The 24,646-nt window shown below is 39.6% G+C and overlaps 2 protein-coding genes across 5 annotated transcripts; one reads left to right on the top strand and one right to left on the bottom strand.

The window, feature by feature from the left end:
• Positions 1-38: 38 nt before the first annotated feature.
• sult1st5 (sulfotransferase family 1, cytosolic sulfotransferase 5) lies at positions 39-4,143 on the bottom strand. 3 transcript variants are annotated; one of them, XM_079850327.1, is made up of 8 exons: positions 3,912-4,143; positions 2,842-2,997; positions 2,633-2,761; positions 1,746-1,843; positions 1,536-1,662; positions 1,343-1,437; positions 872-1,052; positions 39-772 (listed from the first exon to the last, which is right to left on the bottom strand). In XM_079850327.1, the coding sequence occupies exons 2-8, from the start codon at positions 2,978-2,980 to the stop codon at positions 660-662; spliced, it is 882 nt and encodes a 293-aa protein (XP_079706453.1). In that variant the 5' UTR covers positions 2,981-2,997; positions 3,912-4,143; the 3' UTR covers positions 39-659. The 3 variants fall into 3 exon arrangements, with proteins under 3 accessions (XP_079706453.1, XP_079706452.1, XP_079706454.1); XM_079850326.1 differs by lacking the exon at positions 3,912-4,143 and adding an exon at positions 3,196-3,789; XM_079850328.1 differs by lacking the exon at positions 3,912-4,143 and adding an exon at positions 3,686-3,734.
• Positions 4,144-5,190: 1,047 nt separating this feature from the next.
• szrd1 (SUZ RNA binding domain containing 1) lies at positions 5,191-23,495 on the top strand. Of its 2 annotated transcripts, XM_079850330.1 has the most exons (5): positions 5,191-5,533; positions 19,351-19,518; positions 20,861-20,910; positions 21,000-21,269; positions 23,007-23,495. In XM_079850330.1, the coding sequence occupies exons 2-5, from the start codon at positions 19,468-19,470 to the stop codon at positions 23,116-23,118; spliced, it is 483 nt and encodes a 160-aa protein (XP_079706456.1). In that variant the 5' UTR covers positions 5,191-5,533; positions 19,351-19,467; the 3' UTR covers positions 23,119-23,495. The 2 variants fall into 2 exon arrangements, with proteins under 2 accessions (XP_079706456.1, XP_079706457.1); XM_079850331.1 differs by lacking the exons at positions 5,191-5,533; positions 19,351-19,518 and adding an exon at positions 19,737-19,966.
• Positions 23,496-24,646: the final 1,151 nt, after the last annotated feature.

The raw sequence follows: 24,646 nt of genomic DNA on the forward strand, positions 1-24,646 counted from the left end.
CTTGGCACAAACCAGGAAATGAAGGACAACAAGCCTATGAAAGTGAGAAATTCTTTAATACACCAATAATTGTTGAGATACTAGTCAAATTGGCCACACACACACCAAAAAAATCGTAACAAATCAAAATCATCAACATCACTGACCTTATTTTGTGTCGCGCTGTTTGCGAACCTCACTCACATGAAAGACCTTTATTATTTGCAGATATGAGAGTTGGAGGTTTGGTAGGTCTCAAAGGTCACTTTTTACAACTGTATGAAGATTTGATTTATTATAGCCTCAAAGTTTTAATCTATTAATGTATTTCAAGAGTTTTTGTGATTCAAAGTTGTGAAACTTAAAAAAAAAAAACAACAACATTTATGTCCTCTGGTGGGGTTTATTTCCATTTCCAGATACAGATAACATGTATGTCCTGCTGATTTCACGAGGACACTTGAACTTTACCCTGCATACAATAGTTTTGAATGTGTTCACTTAACAGCTACCACCCATTTACAGTACATTAATATTATATTTTGTTGGCTATCAATGCCCAGGTATAGACACAATAATAGAAGCAAATAGGATTACATGTTCAACATAATATTAATTTCTTTAGAAAATTGTAATTGTGTTTCCTGGACTAGGAAATAGAGACACTCCCTGTGAATCTTTCATATTGTGAACCGTATTGGAATAGGACAATCAGCCATTAATTTGCAGTGCTGTTCCTCAAAAGCAGCATCCTCTTCTGCACTGAAGTGATTCTTCCAGTCACCAACCTCACCTATAAAATACAACAAATACAAATTGAGAAAAAGAATAGGAAAAAGCATTCAGGCCATGTTGCTCAATTGTACTTTAAAAAAAATAAAAAATAAATAACCTTTTCTCATGAACTCTGAGGCGGTACGATCAAAGATTGTGTCTGGGTAAGTTGAGTAGTTTGCCATGGGGTTTTCTCGCATTGCAGAAAAATCTGTCATTTGCACAATTTGATCTATCTCACTTTTTGATAACTGCTTTCCGAGGAATTGAGCAATGTGGGTTACTTCACGAACAGGGTCCTGGAATTATAAATAAATGATCAAGTCCACCCACCTTCATTTATATAGCGCTTTTAACAATATAGATTGTTTCAAAGCAATCTTTACAGTGATAATAGGAAATTAAAGTATTAAAGTAACAGAGATTGTTTTGGCTTTACAGCAGCTCTAGAATAAAGTTATTGTCCAGCTAAAGTTAGTTTTTATTGATTCACTTCCGTTGCAAAGATCATTAGTAAGTCAAGTAAATTATAGTCAAACTAATACTAGGAAAGAGGAAAAAATATATGTTTTGTAGAAAGCAGACTGACCTCTTTCATGTCTTCGAAGAATGTGTAAAGGATTTTTTTGTTTTGCCTTTCCCTCCAGTATCCTTTAACATGGTCATACCAGGATCCCCAACCCACTGACAAAAAAAAAATGATTCAGTCATTAGTCCATTCACGTTTTACACGACACAGAATAAGGCAATTGGTGTAATGAATGAATGGTCTAACTGCTCACATTGCCCTGTCATGAATTTTTCCAGATATTGTTGCCAAGTGCCGGGCTCTGGCTGGTTAAGATTCATGCGGTCAAAATGATAATATGAAACCACAGTGTCTTTCGGATTACGGGCCATATATATAACCTATGGAGAAATGCAGGTGGGGTTGGCATTCACGTAAAATTATTTAATATTTTTCAGTACAGCCCACAAAACCTTATTTCAACCTTGCAACCAGCCTCCCAGAAAGAACGAGGCACAAGTTGGATAGGAAGATGAGTCTTGATAACACGAGGCGGATCCATAACCTCCAGCTTAGTTATACCTAAAACATTACACAGTTTAATCATTTAAGATGCATAAAGGATACCTTGCATATATGTGTGTGTGTGTGTGTGTGTGTGTGTGTTCTTGTATATATGGCCTATGGTTTATGAGGACACAAATGTGTATAATGACATAGGTATTACAACGTATTCATGGTTTACAAGGACACTTTCAAATGGCTTAAAAACATACAAAACTGTGTTTTATAATAAAAAAATGCTAACATTTAAAAAAAGGTTTAGGGGTGTAGGTGTAGGGGGACAGAACTTTGTACGGTATATAACCATTACACCTATGGAGAGTCCCCGTAAACCACAAATGTGTGTGTGTGTGTGTGTGTGTGTACAGGTTTATATTACATTGTGGGGACCAAATAGTAAAACCTGAAATCACCAACATTGTGGAGACCAGCCAGCAGTCCCAATGAGGGAAAGTGATTAATAAACTAGATGATGGTTATCGTATGTTAACAATTGATCCATTAATACTAACACTTTATCTTCTATTCTATATCTATTATTATCTTTAAAAAAAATGCATTTTTGTCCAATTGTTAGTTTAACTGCTTCTATTGTTCTCATTTATATTTAGAATAGGCCTACACAGTTTGTACAGTATACAAATCATCATCAGTATACATTGGAGAGTCATCACAAAGATAGCGAAACCGAGAGAGAGTGAGTGAGTGAGTGAGTGTGTGTGTGTGTGTGTGTGTGTGTGTGTGTGTGTGTGTGTGTGTGTGTGTGTGTGTAAGGTTCTAAACAGTTTTTGGTTCTATAACACATACCAGCATTTAAACCGTCTGCAGAGGTCATCTCCAAGAACGGCATGCGCTCATGAGTGGGCGCGCGCCTGCACTTTTCCACATTTCCTTCATTCAGGATGGTATCCACTACTTCCTGTGTCCATGTGGTTCCTTTTACAAACGATATGATTTTATTATTTAAATTGATTTGTGTTATTTTCGTCATGTTGTTTTCTTCTTCTGTACTCTACCTGCTTTAGGATATGTGACAATGAGCAAATCCTCTTTTGACGCCTGGAAGTGCTCCACTCTAGCCCAATACTTCACCACCCGCTCTGGTAATGGGATACCCTGAACTTGACTCATCGCTTTGCGTGTTGTCCCATCCATATTTCCCTTATAATTAGCTGTAATTAAGTTTCATAGTTATTAACCAAAACAAAAACATAGTATTTTTTTCTTCCAATTTTCATCGCTTGCTATGACATATGATTTATTATGCTGTTGCTAAACGATTTAGTAGTAGCCTACAAAGCAAAACACAAGAAATAATTAATAGGCTATACGCTGTTTTTAATGAGTATTTAATTTATATTAGCAAATACCTTGAGAACTTTAGACTGGAGCCGACCGGTCACGTGATATTTGTCTTTCATACGTTTTATTTGGTCGTTACTGGCATAGACTGGTTGGTACACATTCTGCTTGTCAACGAAATGCCTATCCTATAGTGCGCACTTTCGATCTGCTTTAGGCTAAGTTACCTGTCCTGAAACGAAACAATTTTAAAATCATTTGTATCGTTATTTAACGACAATTAAGACTAAAAATATAGCCTTGACATATACCAACAAAATAATTAATATCCTTCTACTAAATAAAGTGTAATAAGGCACCGATCACACCAGACGCGTTTTTCAGGTTCGAAAACGCGAGGTGCACAGCACTGCCCCAATCAATCACACAGAACGAGCAGTGCGCTGCGTTTTTTATGTTGCTAGGCAACCACTGAAACAGCTGTCCTGTCAGTCAAGTAAACGTCAAATCAGCCTTTTATTAACTTTATTTTCTTTCTGTTAACATTGTGGTAGTTACGGTTCGTAAAGTCGTTAAGCTCCTGGTAACCCGCGAGAGCACCACAAGTTTATCCTCCATCATCGCACTCTACGGGCGTTCAAGCAACTGTAGCATTCATCACTATGGCGGGCCGGAAGGTTCAAAAATAGGACTAATGATTTGTCTTGGGAAGTCACTTTACTATAGCCATTAGCTACTGACTTTCCCACTGATAGGCCAGCAGTGGATCTGTATACGTACGTACCCTCCTCACACAGCGGGCGACTCACTTTCCTCACACAGCGGGCGACTCACTTTCCTCACACAGCGAGCGACTCACTCTCCTCACTAGGGTTGCCAACTGTCCCGAATTAGCCGGGACGTCCCGAATTTTGGGTCTAATTTATTTGTCCCGTACGGGACCTCCCTTGTCCCGATTAAATATACTGCTACGCTGATCTAACCACTGACTGATACAACAGCAACACGACACTTGAGAATGATCACGAGACCGCATCATTCAATCACAGCCCACACTCAGTCACGCGCATCAGACCATGGTATTCGTCAGGGGCGATTCTAGGATTTTTATTTTAGGGGGGCTCAGTCCCCAATGAGGGTATGATTTTTTTTTTTTTTTTTTAAAGTTAGTTTATGGCCTAATGCTCATTATTAAGTTTCATTCATTCATCCAGTAACATGCATATGGCAGGGTTTTATAATCACTTATGAGGTCCCGAATGCGAGATATTTAGGGGGGTTCGGGGGCATGCTCCCCCGAGAAAATTTAGATTTCTCTGATCTACATATGTGCATTTTAATATGTTTTGAAGGCCAAAAAAATTGGATAACAATAGCTTTAAAACCATGTGCTGGCAGCTGTTTGTTTTCTCTCCTCATCAGCATCACACTCTTTTTCTCTTTGTTTTTCTCTTGCTCTGTCTCTTCCCCTCCTAAAGCTGAGCTTTGACTGATATAGGCTTTTCATTTTTGTCTGTCAGTGAAGAAAGTAAACATAGGGTCAACTGATAGGTTGGTTTATGAATCATTTTCTCAGACAAAGCTACCAGGAAAGCTAGGTAACTAAGTTTATTAAATTCATTCACAATATGTACACATTCATTATTGATCTAGGCCTAATATATGGCCGTAGACAGGGCTTTATAATCAAAGAGGTCATAAATTTGAAGTTGTTATGGGGTTAAACATTTTTATTTCTCTGATATGTGCATTTCAAGACGTTTGAAGGCCAAAAAAGGATAAGAAATAGATTTAAAACCTGCTCTCTCCTCATGTCTTTTTCTCTCAGTCTCCTGATCTTGCCCTGTCTCTTCCCCTCCTAAAGCTGAACTTTTTTAATTTACTGAAGGCTACAAATTGTATTATATTAATTCTCAACATGTACACATGCATTATTAATCTTGTGCCTATGAAAACGGCTTTGTTAATGTTTCTTGTCCCCTCACAATGCCATAATTACACGTTATATAGGGATGTTCGCCGGAGTCAAATGTGAGGTGACGTCACGATATGGGCGTGGGCGCGAACTGGTTGGCAGAAAGAACCAAAACATGTCGCAGCTGTCTACCTGTGTTTTGTCAGCATAATGTTAATTCTTTGTCCGAAGAAGCTAAAAAGAGATATAATTAAGCTTTTATAACCAGGGTTCATGTTCTCTGCCTGATCCTTATCACCTGAGTGAGAATTTTTTGTTGTTCTTTGACATTTAAACGAAGTCAGCAAATTCGTTGGATTTACAGCTAAAAATGTGGCGGCACATTACTGGAGTAAACAAAGCATCTGTGAAAGCAGCGCAGTTTGAGTGTTTCGGAACGTATATGTGATCGGAGAGAAAGATGAGGCCCTTCTCTGACTGAGTTTGAATGTGTGAGTTAAGTAACGTTATTAAACTGTTGGTGAGATGAGATGAGATAATGCAACGCTGACATAGGCTACAGTACAATGACAGTTGCACAGATGTTGGGAGTTGGGAACCGGTGAGAAAATGTCCGGTAGCCTACCCGGTAACTTTACCAGTAGGCCTAATAACAATATTAATTTAGTTCTGCTTAACGGTTCCTGAACGCTGTAACTAACAGCTGCCCATCCATCAACACAGCCGCGTTTGATTTGTTTAACGTTACATAACGTTACGAGCTGCACTAGGTCTATCTGTAAGAGTTATTATTACTTGTATGGATCTCGTTAATAACTTGACAGCACTTAAATGTGTATTCTTACAAGTTAAAGAACAAATGTTTGTGAAATTCCTTTTTTCACCTTTTATGAGGCCAAAAAAAAAAAACTGTCTGGTAAAAAGTCACAGTGGCTGGTGGTCAAAAAAGTTAACTTCAGGCCCTGTATAACATTGGTTGACATACGTAAAAATGTATGAAAATACAATAATTTGCCCTTAATATATAAGGGTATGTACACAGATGATACACACAGTACAGTACCCAATCTTGCCGATCACACAGCACGATACAACCATTTTTCTTCTGTGTTTGAGCTGCGCAGCAAGCGGCCATTATTTTTCTTATGCCAACCAGAGCTCACCTAACCGCGTCGTGACGTCACGGCGAAGATCCCTATAGGCCTATTTTCAGCTCAAAATGGCGAAATTAGACAAAAGTTTATTCGTTTTCTAATTATTTTTGTCATTCGTTTAACATTTATGACCTAAAAAACTGTCAAATATAAAATGTTTAGTTTAGCAACTTATTCTTAACTCGCACTTGACCGTAAACTGAAGCGTCAGTCGTGCTGCTAAAATTCGCGCGCGGATGAGAAACCGAACCGTCCTGTGTTGCTCCCAATGCTCTAGTAACATTACATTATGTAAACCGCAATGCATTTATGACAAAGAACTGCACCGATGCAGATGTAATATCATTGCAATCTATCAATAAATGCACTCACGACACACCTTGTACTCTCTGATGTTCGCTCTGCTCGGCGCCCCTGCAGATTGAAAAATGCGCTAAATCCAAGCAGACTCAGATAAGGGGAGGAGCCGAAACTTGACGCAGCTTGCCGCCGTTTCAAATGAGTTTTTTAAAAGGGGACTGAAGCGATCAAAAATGTATTTATCAAATATTTTTTAGGGGGGCTGGGCAGAAGTTTAGGGGGCTGAAGCCCCCCTAAAAAGGGCCTAGTGACTATTCGTTATGCTTAACGAATATCAAATTTTGATTTGCGAACAGAATCCTCTGCTGTCTGGTCGCTCCCGGTGTTGCATCCGGAGGTTCCCGACTCGCGCTAACGGCAAATCCCTTTCACTGTCCGGCCGGGTTTTGATTTCGGCAAATCAGTTTGGTGAATTCAAACATGATTATTGTTCATGAGTCCAGCATCCAGCCACGCAAGAAAACATGAAATCTTCCTGAGGGAAAAGTAGGCTATGCTATTACTTTCTTTAATTTCTTTAAAATGTAGTGTAGGCTATAGGCCTACTGTTACAAAAGCTTTCTATTTCAGATAAATTCTATTATTTTGAGCTATGGTTTGTGTGTAATGTGACTTTTTTTGTGTGACCCTAAAATTCGTTTAGAATTAAATTGTACATAAATAGGTTAAGCAAAACAAATGTGTTTTTATCTGAGAACATTTTAAATACATAGGCTACGAACCTGAACTGACATATAGCCTATGTGTGATACCTACAAATATTTTGAGTGTCCCGCATTTTCCTGTAAAGAACCACGATTGTCCCGCATTTTTCTTTTCTGAAGTTGGCAACCCTACTCCTCACACAGCGGGCGACTCACTTTCCTCACACAGCGGGCGACTCACTCTCCTCACACAGCGACTCACTTTCCTCACACAGCGGGCGACTCACTCTCCTCACACAGCGGGCGACTCACTCTCCTCACACAGCGGGCGACTCACTTTCCTCACACAGCGGGCGACTCACTCTCCTCACACAGCGGGCGACTCACTCTCCTCACACAGCGAGCGACTCACTCTCCTCACACAGCGGGCGACTCACTTTCCTCACACAGCGGGCGACTCACTCTCCTCACACAGCGGGCGACTCACTCTCCTCACACAGCGGGCGACTCACTCTCCTCACACAGCGGGCGACTCACTCTCCTCACACAGCGAGCGACTCACTCTCCTCACACAGCGGGCGACTCACTTTCCTCACACAGCGGGCGACTCACTCTCCTCACACAGCGACTCACTTTCCTCACACAGCGGGCGACTCACTCTCCTCACACAGCGGGCGACTCACTTTCCTCACACAGCGGGCGACTCACTCTCCTCACACAGCGAGCGATTCACTCTCCTCACACAGCGGGCGACTCACTTTCCTCACACAGCGGGCGACTCACTCTCCTCACACAGCGACTCACTTTCTTCACACAGCGGGCGACTCACTCTCCTCACACAGCGGGCGACTCACTTTCCTCACACAGCGGGCGACTCACTCTCCTCACACAGCGGGCGACTCACTCTCCTCACACAGCGAGCGACTCACTTTCCTCACACAGCGGGCGACTCACTCTCCTCACACAGCGGGCGACTCACTCTCCTCACACAGCGGGCGACTCACTCTCCTCACACAGCGAGCGACTCACTCTCCTCACACAGCGAGCGACTCACTCTCCTCACACAGCGAGCGACTCACTCTCCTCACACAGCGAGCGACTCACTCTCCTCACACAGCGGGCGACTCACTCTCCTCACACAGCGAGCGACTCACTCTCCTCACACAGCGAGCGATTCACTCTCCTCACACAGCGAGCGATTCACTCTCCTCACACAGCGAGCGACTCACTCTCCTCACACAGCGAGCGATTCACTCTCCTCACACAGCGAGCGATTCACTCTCCTCACACAGCGGGCGACTCACTCTCCTCACACAGCGGGCGACTCACTCTCCTCACACAGCGGGCGACTCACTCTCCTCACACAGCGGGCGACTCACTTTCCTCACACAGCGGGCGACTCACTGTCCTCACACAGCGGGCGACTCACTCTCCTCACACAGCGAGCGATTCACCTCACACAGCTACTATGAAGGTAAATCAGTAGCAAAACTCGAGAGCACGTAGATGTGAATTTGAGAACTTGTACAATAAATATTCGTACTTGTACATGAACATTTACACTCACAGCTCCAATGTGAAAACCTGTAAAATAAAAATCTGAAGTTGAATGTTGAAATTTGCACTCGCAGACAATAGTCACAAACCTGTATTCTGAATCTGAAGCTGCAGACAAGTAGACACAAATGTGTAAAATGCCATTCACAGAAATACAACAACAGACACAAACTTGTAATATATTTTGCGTTTAATCTTACATTCACATTCGCGGTACAACCTCAATTAGGCACTTGCAACTTCTCAAATCTGTCACTGCAAATTTAAATTTCGCGCCTTGACTTTTGCTACTCTTTTCGCGATATATCAGGTGCAAAACTAACTTGTGCACTTGAAATTCAGAGGCGGTGAGAGAGAAAGGGGGGCGGGAGGAGGGGGGGGGGGGGGGTCAAAGGAGCCGTTTTATTGGTTGGCACCTAGTCAATGAAATGGGACTTCGATGATGTCACGAAACCCACGTGCACTGAAACGCTATTAAACTGATATTAAAAGAAATAAACAATATTATCAAACTCAGTAAACACCATGCTAATAATGCATACTACAGAAAAGCAGATGAGCACAGAATATGACGAAAGAAAGCAAATGTGTGTTCAGTGCAAATAAACTTGCTGCCTGTGTTTTATTAATAATGCAACGAATTATGTTTTTTGTTATTGTTTTTTTTATATATATATAACTGTTGATCCATTAAGCCTCATTAAGCGTTTTCTTGGTTTTCTATGGGAAGAAAACGTACAATTGTTGCGTTCATATTCTGTGCTCAATTGCTTTTCTGTGTGCTTTGTTTGTATGGTGTTTCCTGAGTTTGGTCTTTTAATACCACTGCTCATCTGCTTTTCTGTAGTATGCATTAATACAATAAATTCATGACACTTTTTTTCCAAAATGCTATCATATTGAAACTGTTGAAATCAGCCATCACTAAGAAATATCTCCTGAACTTTTTTGACGGCGATCAGCTCACAAAAACTGATTTTGCACGGGCACTTTGCACTGCTCCCTGAATCGACACGCTTATTCATTTGTGGATGTTAACTGAATCTGTAAGTCAGCTATGCTGTTTACTTCTGAATATTATATTTCATTCTGGTGCGCTTAACGTTATCGCTACTGTGTAATAGTAGCCTATTATTCACCAACTAAACATCCTATTCAATGCGTTCACAGTCTCTATCACGGGCATCATTTGTAGTAACGTTAGCCTATTCACAAACTGTTTCCTCAAGCGTAGCATTTTCTCGGAGTTCACTGTGTGCTTTCTACCATGCACAAATAAAAATGTCACTGAACTTTTGCTGTGTAATTGTAACAATGAGCACTCAAACACACCAAACCAACTATTACTAAAAACACATTCAAAAACTGATTTTGCACGGGCATTTTGCACTAAAACTTAGAAGGTTGTGGTATTCATAAACACTCTGTCAGCTACACTGTTTACTTCTGAATATTATAGTTTATTCACAGCCATCATTTGTAGTAACCTAGCCTGCTCCCTGAATTCAATGCGTTCACAGTCTCTTTCACAGGCACCAAACCAACAATTACTAAAAACACACACAAAAACTGATTTTGCACGGGCATTTTGCACTAGTAAAAGAAATTACGAGAAGATTGATGGATTTATAGCGTTTTGAAAAGATCTTCTTTTTTTTTTTTTACTTTGAATTTATCATCAACAATATTGTTGTTTGATTTAATAATAATCTATTGCTAAAAAGCTGATAGAGAAAAACAACAACATGAAAGTAAGTCATACAGTTAATGTTAAGGTTTCATTTCTCTCCGTCATGTCTATGTGCAATATGTTTTTGTCATCCATCCATTAAAGAAAATCCAGATAAAACTTCTTAGTATTATTTATTTTGTTCGTTTACATCTCAACGCGCTGGTATATCATCAGCGCCCGAGGGAGCAGCAACACGTACTAAGTACTCAGTACTGAGTTTTTACATTCAACAACTTGAGTCAAAATAAAAGTCCCGTTTGTTCACACATGCGCACAATGAACTCTTGCACATTTTTGGCATATGATACAATACAACAGTTGGTATAATCTAAACAATAAATAAAATAACAGCAAGCTACATAACAAAATATAAATTATATGTTTAATGAGAACATATAACTCAACACCCCCACTTGTTCTCATCATCTTAAGCCATGCACAATGTCATCACAAATATTTAGTTCCCAAACAGAAAACCTTTGAACTTTAGAATTTTAATTTTTGAAACAGATTTTGTCAAAATGTCTGCTACCATGTCTTCTGTTGGGCAGTACACAATATGTATTCTTCCCTTACTGACAGCATCACGGATAAAGTGATATTTCACATCAATGTGTTTAGTTCTAGATCTATTCACTGGATTTTTACTCAGTGCAATGGCCCCCTGATTATCACCATACATCGTGGTGCAAGTGTAAACACTACTGTCCATGCCATTTAGCAGTTGAGTTAGGTACATGCTTTCCTGAGTAGTGTTTGCTAGACCAATGTATTCGGCTTCGCAGGTCGACAGTGCCACTGTCGGCTGTTTCTTAGACTTCCATGAGATAGCAGGGCCTTGTTCTGTCAGGCTGAAACAGTATCCTGAAATGCTACGCCTATCTTCTACAGAAGATGCCCAATCAGAATCACTGAATGCTATTAGACTTAAAGTCTTGTCTGTTTTCTTGAAACACAGCTCGTAGTCAGCTGTACCTTTTAGGTATCTCAGGACATGTTTAGCAGCTACTAAGTCATGTGTTTTAGGCTTTGCAAGGGTTTGTGACAGTTTACTGACTATCCAGCTAATGTCTGGTCTAGTACAGGTCATTGCATAGATCAAGCTTCCAACAAGTTCACGGTATTCTTTGGGGTTCTCAATCTCGTTGTTGTTTTCTTCCTCATTCCTATTACACTCCACTTTTAACTCACTTGGGGTAGCTTTTGGTTTACAGTTTGACATTCCAAACCTTTCAAGCATTTTGAGAATGTACCTTTTCTGATTCATTTTAATTTCTCCCTCTTTTTGCTCAAACTGAATCCCCAAAAAATAAGATATTTTCCCTAGATCCTTCATGTTAAATTTGGACTTCATTATTTCTTTAAAACTGTTGAGCTGATCCTCACTGCTTGCTGCAATTATCAAATCATCTACCCAGATGATCACTATGATTGTCTCATTTTCAATCTGCTTTCTATACACACAGTGATCAGACTGATTTCTCTCAAAGTTGTTTTGTTCCAAATGATCATTTAAAAGTTCGTACCAGTTTCTTCCAGACTGTTTTAGACCATACAGAGATTTTTTCAACTTGCATACTAACTTGTCTCCTATGTCAGATGTCTCTTCAAAACCCTCTGGTTGATCTAAGTATATGTCTTCCTCTATTGGAGCATGTAAGTATGCAGTTTTGACGTCCATCTGATGAACTAAGAAATTGTTCTGAGCAGCTATCTGCATTAATGCCCGTACTGAGGTGAGATTTGCTGTAGGAGCAAATGTCTCATGGTAGTCTATGCCTTCAGTTTGGTTGTATCCTTTTGCAACATACCTAGCCTTGAAGATTTTTCCTGTTTCTGCATTTTCTTTAAGGGCATATACCCATCTTCCCCCCACTGTCTTTCTGCCCTCTGGTAGAGTTGTCAATTCAAATGTGTCATTTTCTTTAAGTGAGTCCATCTCTTCCTTCATAGCATGTTCCCATCCGGGAGCCTCAGGTGACATAAGGGCCTCTCTATAGGTTTGGGGGACCCCACACACTGCCCTGTAACAATAATCAACACTCACATTGGTTACGTCATCTTTGGAGTATGTCAGATAATCTTGTAAATACTTTGGGGCTCTCTTTTCTCTTTTTGAGTGGTAATGTTTTTGACTAGCCGTGGCTGTTGGACCTGTACTGTTTTTGTTGTCTTCTGTGTCTACTTTTTCTATAGTTCCATCATGTTCTGACACCTCTGTATTGTCTGTATCAATACTCTCCATGTCTCCATTTAGGACCCTGTTCTCTGTGCTTTCCTCACTTTGTGGGGCATCACCACTGTTCTTACTATCCTGTGTCCTGTCTCTGTATTGTATTTCTAAGAAATCTTCATCGGTTTGTGTCTGCTGTTCAGCACTGCTCTTCCTAATGAATTTCACCAATCTATGTTTTGACACCTTTTCTGTCTGTGGATTGTATATCAGATAAGCTGGGCTATTTTTACTATACCCCACAAATATTCCCTTCTCACATCTAGGATCCAGTTTCTTATGATTGTGTTTGTACGCATAGCATTCTGATCCAAAAACCCACATTTTAGAAAGGTCTGGCTTTCTTCCTGTCAACATGAAGTATGGAGTATTCTTAATTCTGTCATTATAGCATCTGTTTCGGATGTGAGTTGCAGTTTGGACAGCATAAGGCCACAGAACCTTTGGTAATCCCTTCTCTATTAGCAGACACCTTCCCATTTCAAAGATGGTTCGCCATTGTCTCTCAGCTGTACCATTTTGATGAGGGGAGTACGGGGATGATGTATCATGTCTTATACCATTTTCTCGTAAAAGTGACTGAAATGCATTGCTTGTGTATTCTGTGCCATTGTCTGATCTTATGCATTTGACTCTACCGTATGGTGCACTGTCTGCAAGGAACTTCTCTGTCGCTAGAGTAGTGTCACTCTTGTTCTTAAGGAAGTAAACAGATACTGCCCCTGAAAAATCATCTGTGAATGAAATTGCATACTTATATCCATCTTGAGAAGTTGGTTCAATGGGACCTGCTAAGTCAGTATGTACCAAGTCTAGGGCCTCACCAGCTTTTGTGTCAGTTTTCCTATTTCTGCTGTTGATGAACTTTCCCTCAGTACAAACATTACAGTCTAATTTGGTATTACCCGTGATTTTCATACCCTCAACCACTTCAGGTAATTTCAACACATCACTAACATTACAATGTCCCATGATCTCATGCCATGTTTTAACATCACAAGTTAGACTGACTTTGTCCCTGGACATCATATCTGTAACTGATGCATCAACACATTGTTTGTTGTTATTTACCGTTTTCAGATAGTACAGTCTCTCGTGCTCTTCTATGCGGAACACAGCTCCATCCTTGCTTATCAGTTCATTCTGTCCTTCCTGGAAGATCACCTTGGCCCCGTCTGTTGTAGCAGCTTGAACGGAGATGATGCTCTGTGGGTATGATGGTATGAACAAGGCCTTCTTTAGAGTGATCCTGACGCATTTCCCTTCCACGTCCAGCAGTAACACCTCTGCGTCGCCCCGCTTTAATGCCACGTTGTTCATCCTGGCTCCATCCGCCAGCTCCATGTAGTGTGACTTTGGGTCGAAACTCTCGTCAAATTTTGTGAAATTGTTCTTGTCTGTTAAGATGTGGGATGTTGCTCCACAGTCTACCATTAGTCCATTTTTCGTAATATTATCTGGAAGAAATGTCTGACTTACTTTGAACACAAATGTTTGTTCTTTCTCATGCTCCTCTTGTTTTTCCGCAGCCTGTTTTGCTTCATCTTTGTGTCCGTCCTTTCTCCGGCGGCATGTCTCATCACTATGTGTTGAACTTCTATGGTAGCTGCACCACTTAGGTACGCCTTTTTGGCGGCAATCGCGCGCAATATGACCGCGGTTTCCACATCCGTAGCAGGTCACGGATGCTATGTGCACTTTCATCACATTGTCAGATTTGGGTTTATCATCAAATTTTTCTGTCTCTTCGTAGCTTCTTAGTTTGCTTTTGAACTGGGAAAAAGTCAATTCTTCACTACTCTGTGTAGTATGGATAGCAAAAGGTTTGTAGGAATCTGGCAGGCCCTTTAGGATCATAGCTATTATCAGTCCGTCACTTATTACTTCTTTTGCGTTTCTTAGGGAAGTCACCGCTTTCTCAGCTCGGATAATGTAGTCTGTTATCGTCTCGTCAGATTCCTTCTTTAACGAAGTTAGTTCAGTGTATAGGGCGATAATTCGAGGCTTACCCTGACTGGCGTAGTGACTTCGAAGTATTTGCAGAGCTTTCCTGCCGTCATCAGTCGCCTCCCGCATCACCAGTGACAGGCTTTTATCATCGAGAAACTGGATTAATTCAGCGTAGCACTCCTCATTTGTTTCCTCGTCTATATCCCCGGTAGACAGTATTGTTTCTTTTAAACCCATTATTCTCAGATGGCCAAGAAATTTTACTTCCCATAGTTCGTAGTTGTTTTCGTCTCCGTCGAAAACTAACCTCTGCCATCTTCCTCCTGTAGCATTGGCGCGCCTGGGCCCATAACCTGTTAAGGTTTCATTTCTCTCCGTCATGTCTATGTGCAATATGTTTTTGTCATCCATCCATTAAAGAAAATCCAGATAAAACTTCTTAGTATTATTTATTTTGTTCGTTTACATCTCAACGCGCTGGTATATCATCAGCGCCCGAGGGAGCAGCAACACGTACTAAGTACTCAGTACTGAGTTTTTACATTCAACAACTTGAGTCAAAATAAAAGTCCCGTTTGTTCACACATGCGCACAATGAACTCTTGCACATTTTTGGCATATGATACAATACAACAGTTGGTATAATCTAAACAATAAATAAAATAACAGCAAGCTACATAACAAAATATAAATTATATGTTTAATGAGAACATATAACTCAACAGTTAACAAATGTGATATGTAGAAAAACATAATCGTGCATGTAACTCTGAAATGTGTTTTACCTATTTTGATACCAGTGAATCAGCAAAAAATGGAAATTTCACTTTTTAAGATTATTCTATATTAAAGAAATAAAAGCTTTACAGGTGTCTATTTTAAAGTGGCTAAACAATGTGTTTTATGCTTGTTTTGCATACAAAAATTTGAATATCTAAATGCCACCTCTGATGCAGATTCTGTTTTCTCTGCAGTGGGATAAAATATGTTTGTTGATAGTCAATTTGATTGGTAAAAGCCATATAGTGACTTAAAATGTATAGTGACTTAAAATGTATACCATTTAACATTAAAGATGACAGTTTGTGGGGAAATTGCCTTTATAAAAGTAAAAAAGTAAAATAAAAAAAAAATGCACTGAGAATCAATTTAAGATTATTGGTTCAGAATATTATGACGTTTACAACACATACATGTAACACTTTATTGAAATATTTAGTTACTGCACCACCACAGTATTTGAGTATATGGTTTTATTATAATATTAGGCCAAATTTGTACATGACCCGCTGTGTGAGGAGAGTGAGTCGCCCGCTGTGTGAGGAAAGTGAATCGCCCGCTGTGTGAGGAAAGTGAGTCGCTCGCTGTGTGAGGAAAGTGAATCGCTCGCTGTGTGAGGAGAGTGAGTCGCCCGCTGTGTGAGGAGAGTGAGTCGCCCGCTGTGTGAGGAGAGTGAGTCGCCCGCTGTGTGAGGAGAGTGAATCGCCCGCTGTGTGAGGAGAGTGAGTCGCTCGCTGTGTGAGGAGAGTGAATCGCCCGCTGTGTGAGGAAAGTGAGTCGCTCGCTGTGTGAGGAAAGTGAATCGCTCGCTGTGTGAGGAGAGTGAGTCGCCCGCTGTGTGAGGAGAGTGAGTCGCTCGCTGTGTGAGGAGAGTGAGTCGCCCGCTGTGTGAGGAGAGTGAATCGCCCGCTGTGTGAGGAGAGTGAGTCGCTCGCTGTGTGAGGAGAGTGAATCGCCCGCTGTGTGAGGAGAGTGAGTCGCCCGCTGTGTGAGGAGAGTGAGTCGCCCGCTGTGTGAGGAAAGTGAGTCGCCCGCTGTGTGAGGAGAGTGAGTCGCCCGCTGTGTGAGGAGAGTGAGTCGCCCGCTGTGTGAGGAGAGTGAGTCGCTCGCTGTGTGAGGAAAGTGAGTCGCCCGCTGTGTGAGGAGAGTGAGTCGCTCGCTGTGTGAGGAAAGTGAGTCGCCCGCTGTGTGAGGAGAGTGAGTCGCCCGCTGTGTGAGGAGAGTGAGTCGCCCGCTGTGTGAGGAGAGTGAGTCGCCCGCTGAGGCCCGCCTCTCCATTCATTCGATTGGACAGTGGAAAAAAACGCGATGACGTCGGGCGCTTTTTCTGCTCTTCTCCTCGGAGTTGTTTTTTTTTTTCAACTGCAAAAACGCGAGGCGCGCAGAGGAGAGGCCAGAGGGCCTTAGAGCAGTTCATAAACTTCTTAATAATAAATAGGCCTAAAGATGTAATCTGAACAACAAACAGTAAAGGGTCCGTGTACTTGGCGGCCAACGAATTTTCGTTTTGAAAGGAAAAAAAGAAAAAAGGAAAAACGGCCGGTTTCCCACTTACCATTAGTAAATGGGAAACGAAAAACGGAAAACAACCCATTATTCGTTTTTTGTTTTGATATTAGAAAAACGGAAAACGAAAAGGACGATTGTCCTTGACGTGTTTATAGATGGAAATCGGAAATCAAAATACGTATGTTTAAAGTCGTAATCCTTAATTCTGCATTGGTATTTTTTCGTGACCCAGAAGTGATCTTAAGTAGTAAGCAGTTGTCATAGATACACCTATGAGCGGTTGTATGCTAGATGTTGCCTTGGCTGGCAGTTCATTGGAACGAATGCATATATATATATATATATATATATATATATATATACAATAAATATTTACTATTCAATTATTTTAATGATCACAATTAAAGTTTTAATTTTATTAAATTGAACAAGTAAACGTTGCATTCATATTCTGGGCTCATCTGATTTTTTTGTACATAGCATAGCCTACTTTGTTATGATATATCATAATGATTAATAAATGCACGCACAATTAGCCTATCCGTGAACTTGATTTGAACAAATGCCTTTCAACTTGTGTGTGCGAGATTCAGAATTAAATGAATGTGCAGCAATTTGTACAAATAGAGAGTCTGTAGGCCTGTTGTAGCCATTAAATAAGCGCATTTAGTTTCATATTTGTTAAAATATTATAATGTTTTTTTTTTTTTCATTTATGCTGATTTATGAAAAGTGAACAGCAAGAGTAAGATGCGCAATATATCGAGAGACATGGAGCGGGTCAGACATGATTTTGACCACTTCATTAAGTTTTGTTTTGTAGAAAACCTTTCTTTAAAGTGAATTTCGTTTTGTATAAATTGTATCTTAATTTTAATCAATTTTTCATCAACCAATTGCCTTCATTTAATAAGACGCAAATATGACAATATAATCATGGAGGCGCCCGCGCGGTCACTTGCATTGCACGTGAACTGGAGCGCATCTCATCCTAACTTAACAAAACTCAGTGTATGCCTCACACAGACATGAGAAATACATCAAATACACAAAGCTTAAAATGTCTTTAAACGAAATAATTCAAAACGAAAAGAAAAAGGCTACTCTCTGATTATGTAATCCATTATGTGCATTTCTCTCTATAGGCGCGTTCACTACGAATATGGCGATCGTCAACTTTATCTTTGCAGTCGACACTGTCAGAAAACACTAGTTTATTAATAAAAATCAATGCATGCGTCACCGGATTTACAAATGCACATCTTGTTTGTTGCACGCACACATATTATGTCGAAATAACGAGATATTATGTTGAAATAACATTATTATTAATAATACATATTTTTGAATATTTAATTGAATGCTGAATGTTGCGCTTGTTCAATTTAATAAAATTAAAACTTTAATTGTGATCATTAAAATACGCATTCGTTCCAATCTTCCAATGAACTGGCGACATCTACAACCGCTCATAGGTGTATCTATGACAACTGCTTACTACTTAAGTTCGCTTCCGGGTCACGAAAAAATACCAATGCAGAATTAAGGATTACGACTTTATACATACGTATTTTGATTTCCGATTTCCATCTATAAACACATCAAGGACAATCGGATAACGAGATTGTTTTTCATTTTCCGTTTTTTAATATCAAAACAAAAAACGAATAATGGGTTGTTTTTCGTTTTTCGTTTTCCTATTTATTAATGGTAATTGGGAAACCGGCCATTTTTCGTTTTTGTGTTTTTCCTTTCAAAACGAAAATCCGTTGGCCGCCAAGTACACGGACCCTCTCCATTCATTCGATTGGACAGTGGAAAAAAACGCGATGACGTCGGGCGCTTTTTCTGCTCTTCTCCTGGAGTTGCTTTTTTTTTTTCAACTGCAAAAACGCGAGGCACGCAGAGGAGAGGCCAGAGGGCCTTAGAGCAGTTCATAAACTTCTTAATAATAAATAGGCCTAAAGATGTAATCTGAACAACAAACAGTAAAGCAGACTATGTTTTATTTCTTTATTTGTTTTAATAAATGAGTAGCCTAGTGTGTTGTCGTTTGAACTGATGCACTGCACTGAGTTCATGTTATTGTTTCTTACGTCTGTGCTGTTTATGATGAATAAAAGTATATATGTTCTCTGTCTGTCAGTTTAACATCTGGCATTCCATGAATAGGGTAAAAACAGAAATGGAAACCTTTTTTTTTTAAGTAAAAAAAGTTAAGTAAAATAGGGAAACCAGTATTATATGAGCTATTTTATTTTCTAATCATTTGCTACTAAGATGTTTTTGGGGTTTTTTTTGTGTGTAAACTTCCTAAATGTGGCTCTTGAAATGAATTTCTAACTGTCCATACGCTCCTGTGCAGTCAGTAACTCTATCCTCCCTGCAGCAGGTGGCGCTACTGTGCAAGACTTTAGCTCACTAAGCGGCTCACTGACGCTGTAGAGGGAAAATGTGCGTGAGCGTGTGGACTGAGGGAAGCCCCTAGTTAGCCAAGAGTGGAAACATGGATGATGAGGAGGTCGCCGAGAGCTGGGAGGAGGCCGCCGACAGTGGGGTAAATATGGGCTAACTTTAGTTGCGCTTTCTCCGCGCTTGCACAAACTGTCTTTTCAGTGTAGACAGCCTCGCGTGGAGCTTTAGTGTGATTCATGCCACTGGCTTCATGCTAGCTCGCTAGTCACGCCTGTGTATTTAGAGTTGGGAGGTAGGCCGCAGTTAAAGGGAAACTGGTCCCAAAACAGATGTTGTGGGATATTTATACTCTAAACCAGTAGGTAAAAATAGAGGCAATTTTGATGATGGTAGTTGGTGAAGCGGCACGTTCGTGAGTCACGTAAAACAATTTGTGTTTTAAGCAAAGGACATAAACTACCTGCTAACTAATGCTAGTTAGCCGGTGCAACTTCTGATGCTTAAAAAGGGGGAAATCTTTCTTTGCCATCGCGTCAGAAACCAAAGATGGCTGCCGAATGCACCGAGACCTGTTGGCTGTCATAGATAAAGTATTGTAATCGTGTTTTAATATATGTAGTCAGAGTTGATTTTATGTGAAAATATCGAGTATCGAGGTGGGATAGTCCACAGTCAACAGGCGGTTTTCACAAGTTTTTAGTTTATCTTGGGCTCTGTTGTAATTATTACGTGAGGTGATGTATTTGCAAATCGTTATTTTATAAAAGAAAGAAAAACTTTGAGTCACTTTACTTAATATTGAAAAAAATTGTACTGAAAGTGAATGGAGACTGCTGAGACTGTAAGATAAGATTCCACCTCAACATAATCTATTATGTTGTACAGATGAAAACATCATTGAAAGTAAATTGTGACTGAGAATGATATTCTGTCTAACATGTTCTGTTGTGTTTCACAGAGGAAAGTCATACAGGTTTACAGTGGAGTGTTTGATTAAATGATGGCAGAATTTTCAATTTTGGGTGTACTGTCCCTTTAACTGTGCCCTTTAACAGAAAAAGTACATTTGTGTGAATTGGTTTAATCTGTTCTTCGCTCTGATTTAGTGTATATATTTGATAAAGCAATATGTAATTTATCTGCTTTCAAATACTGAACTCAGAGACTTATTTTTCTTAAAGGTTTGGCAGTAACGTCTACACCCCTGCCATTAGGCTCTGTAAACACGTTTCCCTCCATTTGTATGTTTCCTCTGTCTCTGTTTAGAAAAGCCTTATATTGTCTACTCAACGAGCACTATGTAATTCGGCCCTGTCATTAATTTAGCCGTGGCACTATGGATGTATAAATAACTTTGTGAAATTGAAAACTTGCTGCTGCTTCAGAGGCCCCTCCATGAAGCGGTCTGCATACTGTTATGGAAGATTGCTATATTTCTCCAGTAGAAGTTTTAATTATTTTTTTTGTCTTGACATTGAATTTAGGAAATGGAGAGAAGACTAGAGGAAAAGCTTCGAATCAGTCAGAAAGAAAGGTATGTCAGGTCATTCCTGTGTTTTGTGTCCATGTTTTGCTCAGTGTGCCTTGATTTACTCTAATAATCATAAAAAATGTCTCTTCCAGACTTTCAAGTGGCAGTTCGAGTCGTTCTCCGATGAGAACAGCAATCGTAATCCAGGATGACTCCCTCCCCGCGGCACCCCCACCACAGATTCGTATTTTGAAGCGACCCTCCAGTAATGGATCTTTAGGATCTTCTGTGACGCAGACTCGACCCTCCCCGCAAGTTAAATCCTTAGCTCAGCGAGAGGCAGAATACGCAGAGGCCAGGAAGAGAATCCTTGGCAGTGCTACTCCTGATGACACACCACAGGAGAGACCCATTTCAGACCGGTAAAATACTGACATGGTGAATAGAGCAAAACTTGTCATGGTTCTGGAAGCTACAAGTAATTTAAAAAAAATTTTATGATAATGTTTAATCTTTTCCCATGCATTCTCACCATTAGATCTGAGATAGTGTGCTATATATGCTTTTGTAGAAGCCAGAAGCTAGTTTGATTTCAGCTTCATAATAGTCTATCTATCTATCTATCTATCTATATATGTGTGTGTGTGTGTTTATACACTGTTCCAAGTTATTATGGAAGTGACATTAGTAGGATAAGATCTTTCTGAAGATGAAAAGCATGAAATGTGCAATGTCTTGCAAAAGGCATGAAAACAACTAATATCTTGCAAAACTGAATAGAGATTATCGAATTATCAAAAGATTTGTGAGTAATTTAGAGCACAGAAGAACTCTGTCAGATAAAGGTTAGTTTAAGGAAAGTTTCTGTCAAAAAAATTAATTGTATTAAAAGGGCAGCTCTGAAAAAGCAGCAAACAGACTTCGCTGGAGTCCCACGAACCTCTCCATGAAAAAAAATGTTTGAAAATGTATTTCTAAACCACTGTGAACGTTTCACTTTGTGAGCTTTTGTTAGGGGTGGCTGACAGCCCCAGAGACACCAGCGACTTCAAATACCTGTTTGCTGCTCAACAGAGGCTTTTTTATAGTGGCTTTTCTTTCGAAATATACACTGCCGTTCAAAAGTTTGGGATCAGTAACATTTTTTTTTAAAGAAGTCTCTTATGCTCACCAAGACTGCATTTATTTAATAAAAAACAAAACAAAATTATATATATATATAAAATAAAACATATCAATGCAAGGATGCATTAAATTGATCAAAAGTTACAGTAAAGACATTTATAATGTTACAAAAGATTCTATTTCAAATAAATGAAATAGAACTTTCTATTCATCAAAGAACCCTGAAAAAAATTGTAGGCTACACTGACAAAAAAAAAACTCTTTTCTAGATTGATAATAATAATGAATGTTTTTGAGAATCAAATTAGCGTATTAGAATGATTTCTGAAGGATCACGTGACCCTGAAGACTGGAGTAATGATACTGAAAATTCAGCTTTGCATCATAGGAATATATATCATTTTAAAATATATTCAAATAGAACACTGTTATTTTAAATTGTCATATTTAACAATATTACTGTGTTTATATTTGTATTTTTTAATCAATTTAATCAATCAAATAAATGCAACCTTGGTGAGCATAAGAGACTTCTTTTAAGAACATAAAAAAATCTTACCAATCCCAAACTTTTGAACGGCAGTGTGTGTGTGTATATATATACATATATATCACAGTATTACTGTATTTCTGAACAAGTAAGTGCAGCCTTGGTGAGCATAAGATTTCTTTTGTGTATGTAAATATATTTCCCTGTGCAAATATGTCAAAGCAAAATATGTAGTTTTTATACTTACCATAGATTTTTTTTTTATTCAATTAAATTCAGTATTTCATTAGAAAATGGTACACAATTTTCATATACTTTCTTTGTTTCCATTCAAAGTTTAAATTGTAATTTGTCCTGGAGCTGATTTGTTTTGTTAATGGTTTCAAACTATTCTGGTTCTAATATCTGAAGAGAATTAATGCAAAAGTACTTCCAGAACCAAGGACGCAGCAATTTTGTTATTTAGGAATGGCTGCTTTTAAATGTCCAAATGCTTTTGATATTTTTGATTTTTATATTTTCCATATTGTCTATCCTCAATCAGATCTCCACGTGGAAGCAGCCATACACTTTCAGAGGAAAACCGATCAGGAAACCATGTTGTTCGACAGCCAGCAGGTCCAGATGGTACACAAGGCTTTCACCAGCGCAGATAGGAATAGCAGCCTTTCCTGGGAGGAAGCGAGAGGCGATAGTGAAATACGGTCTCCCAAAATACGGTTGAAAATCAAATAATTTTTATCAATATTTAGGATGTGGGATGTTTTTCAAGTAAGTATAAAACCCTCTCGAATCCAACACACGGCGTGTGTGGAATGTAATGGGGGAAAGAAACATGATCCAGAGGAGCGGATGGGGAACGTTCCCTGCTTTTTACACTGTGATGAGGACCTCGCTTCCGGACACTGCTCACTGTGATGTCCAGCCCCCTCCCCTCAAAATCAAAAGGAAAATAGAGAGAATCGAAACAGAACTGCAGAACTATTGTCCCTTCCTCACGTAACTCAGCCGTCACTGGCAGCCAGCCTGAAAAGTCATGCAAGCAAGCCCTCTGAAGAGACATTTGAAATGGAAGATAACAAGTGCTGGATGTGCTTGAACCGATAAAAGGATGGTATGAGGCACCAGCTTCCTTCAGCAATAATTCTAGAAATATCACTAATTATTCAGACCTCCCTTCCACACTGTTCTCTCAAGCTTTTTTATTGCTTGAGTTTGTCTTTTGTTTTAATATTGGTTATTACTGGCTCGGTCTGCTAATTGCCATATGTTTTTAAATGGGTAAGAAACAGTGAGGGTATAATGCGGAAACTTAAGCTGACTTTAAGTTCTTTATGGTTTACGGTTATTTTTTGTTGTTGTTGTTTTACTCATGAGTCTTCCTCTGACTGTCCTGATTTCTACATGAAGTAAAAAGAATAAAAACAAAAACTAGTCCAGAATTAAATGTTTGCAGCAAATGGCATTTTTAACCCATTTCCATGCCTTTTATGATTTAAAAAAGGTAGTGAATTTTAGATCTGTGCATTTTTAAGTGAAATCCAACAGAAGGATGAGTTCTGTAAATGTTTGTTGTGCTGGGAAGAACCGAAGGGAGTGAGGTGGGGGAAGGATGATTTCGCTGGCTCCCCTCGCCTCACTTTCTCATCAGATCTGCTGTTGGCCATTTTCTTTTCTCTCTCTCTCTCGCGCTTTTTTTTTTACTTATGTAGGAACTCAGGTTGTTGTGAGGAAATATGAGCGAACGAATGAAGTTGTGTATCAGTGAATAGGTTTTTAACTGAATGATGGTGCAATGTTAAGCTTACATGAATGGCTTCAAGATCATTTGAGAAACACCTCTATGACTGGATTACAGAATATCCTATAAGAGATTATTTAACTTTATTGAAACCTAAGAGAAAAGTGTGTCACACCGGTGGCTTAACAACGCAACTTTATTGGAGTGTTAAGTCAGTTGATTTAGTTGCTTTGGCTCTTGCAATACAATGTCTATACATGAAGAGCCATACTACCTTTCCTAACTGCAACTCCCTGCTTTTTTTCTTTCTTTTTTTAGTTTCCTTCCTTAAACCTTTGTCTCCTGTGCTGTCCAGGAATGATATCTCTGACTCCTGCAGTTTATGGAAATACCCTTTAATCTGATATGTCATTGTTCACCCATTGTACTGTAACAAATCAGAC

This window comes from Squalius cephalus (assembly GCF_949319135.1).
Source record: "Squalius cephalus genome assembly, chromosome: 18".
Lineage (NCBI taxonomy): Eukaryota > Metazoa > Chordata > Actinopteri > Cypriniformes > Leuciscidae > Squalius > Squalius cephalus.

Excerpts from the sequence above, each read along its gene's own strand:
- szrd1 (XM_079850330.1), top strand. The coding sequence starts at position 19,468 with ATGGATGATGAGGAGGTCGCCGAGAGCTGGGAGGAGGCCGCCGACAGT. Across the intron at positions 19,519-20,860 it reads AGGAGGCCGCCGACAGTGGG|GAAATGGAGAGAAGACTAGA; the intron begins GTAAATATGGGC and ends CATTGAATTTAG. Across the intron at positions 21,270-23,006 it reads GAGAGACCCATTTCAGACCG|ATCTCCACGTGGAAGCAGCC; the intron begins GTAAAATACTGA and ends ATCCTCAATCAG.
- sult1st5 (XM_079850327.1), bottom strand. The coding sequence starts at position 2,980 with ATGGATGGGACAACACGCAAAGCGATGAGTCAAGTTCAGGGTATCCCA. Across the intron at positions 2,762-2,841 it reads TGTCACATATCCTAAAGCAG|GAACCACATGGACACAGGAA; the intron begins GTAGAGTACAGA and ends CGTTTGTAAAAG. Across the intron at positions 1,844-2,632 it reads TGCAGACGGTTTAAATGCTG|GTATAACTAAGCTGGAGGTT; the intron begins GTATGTGTTATA and ends GTAATGTTTTAG.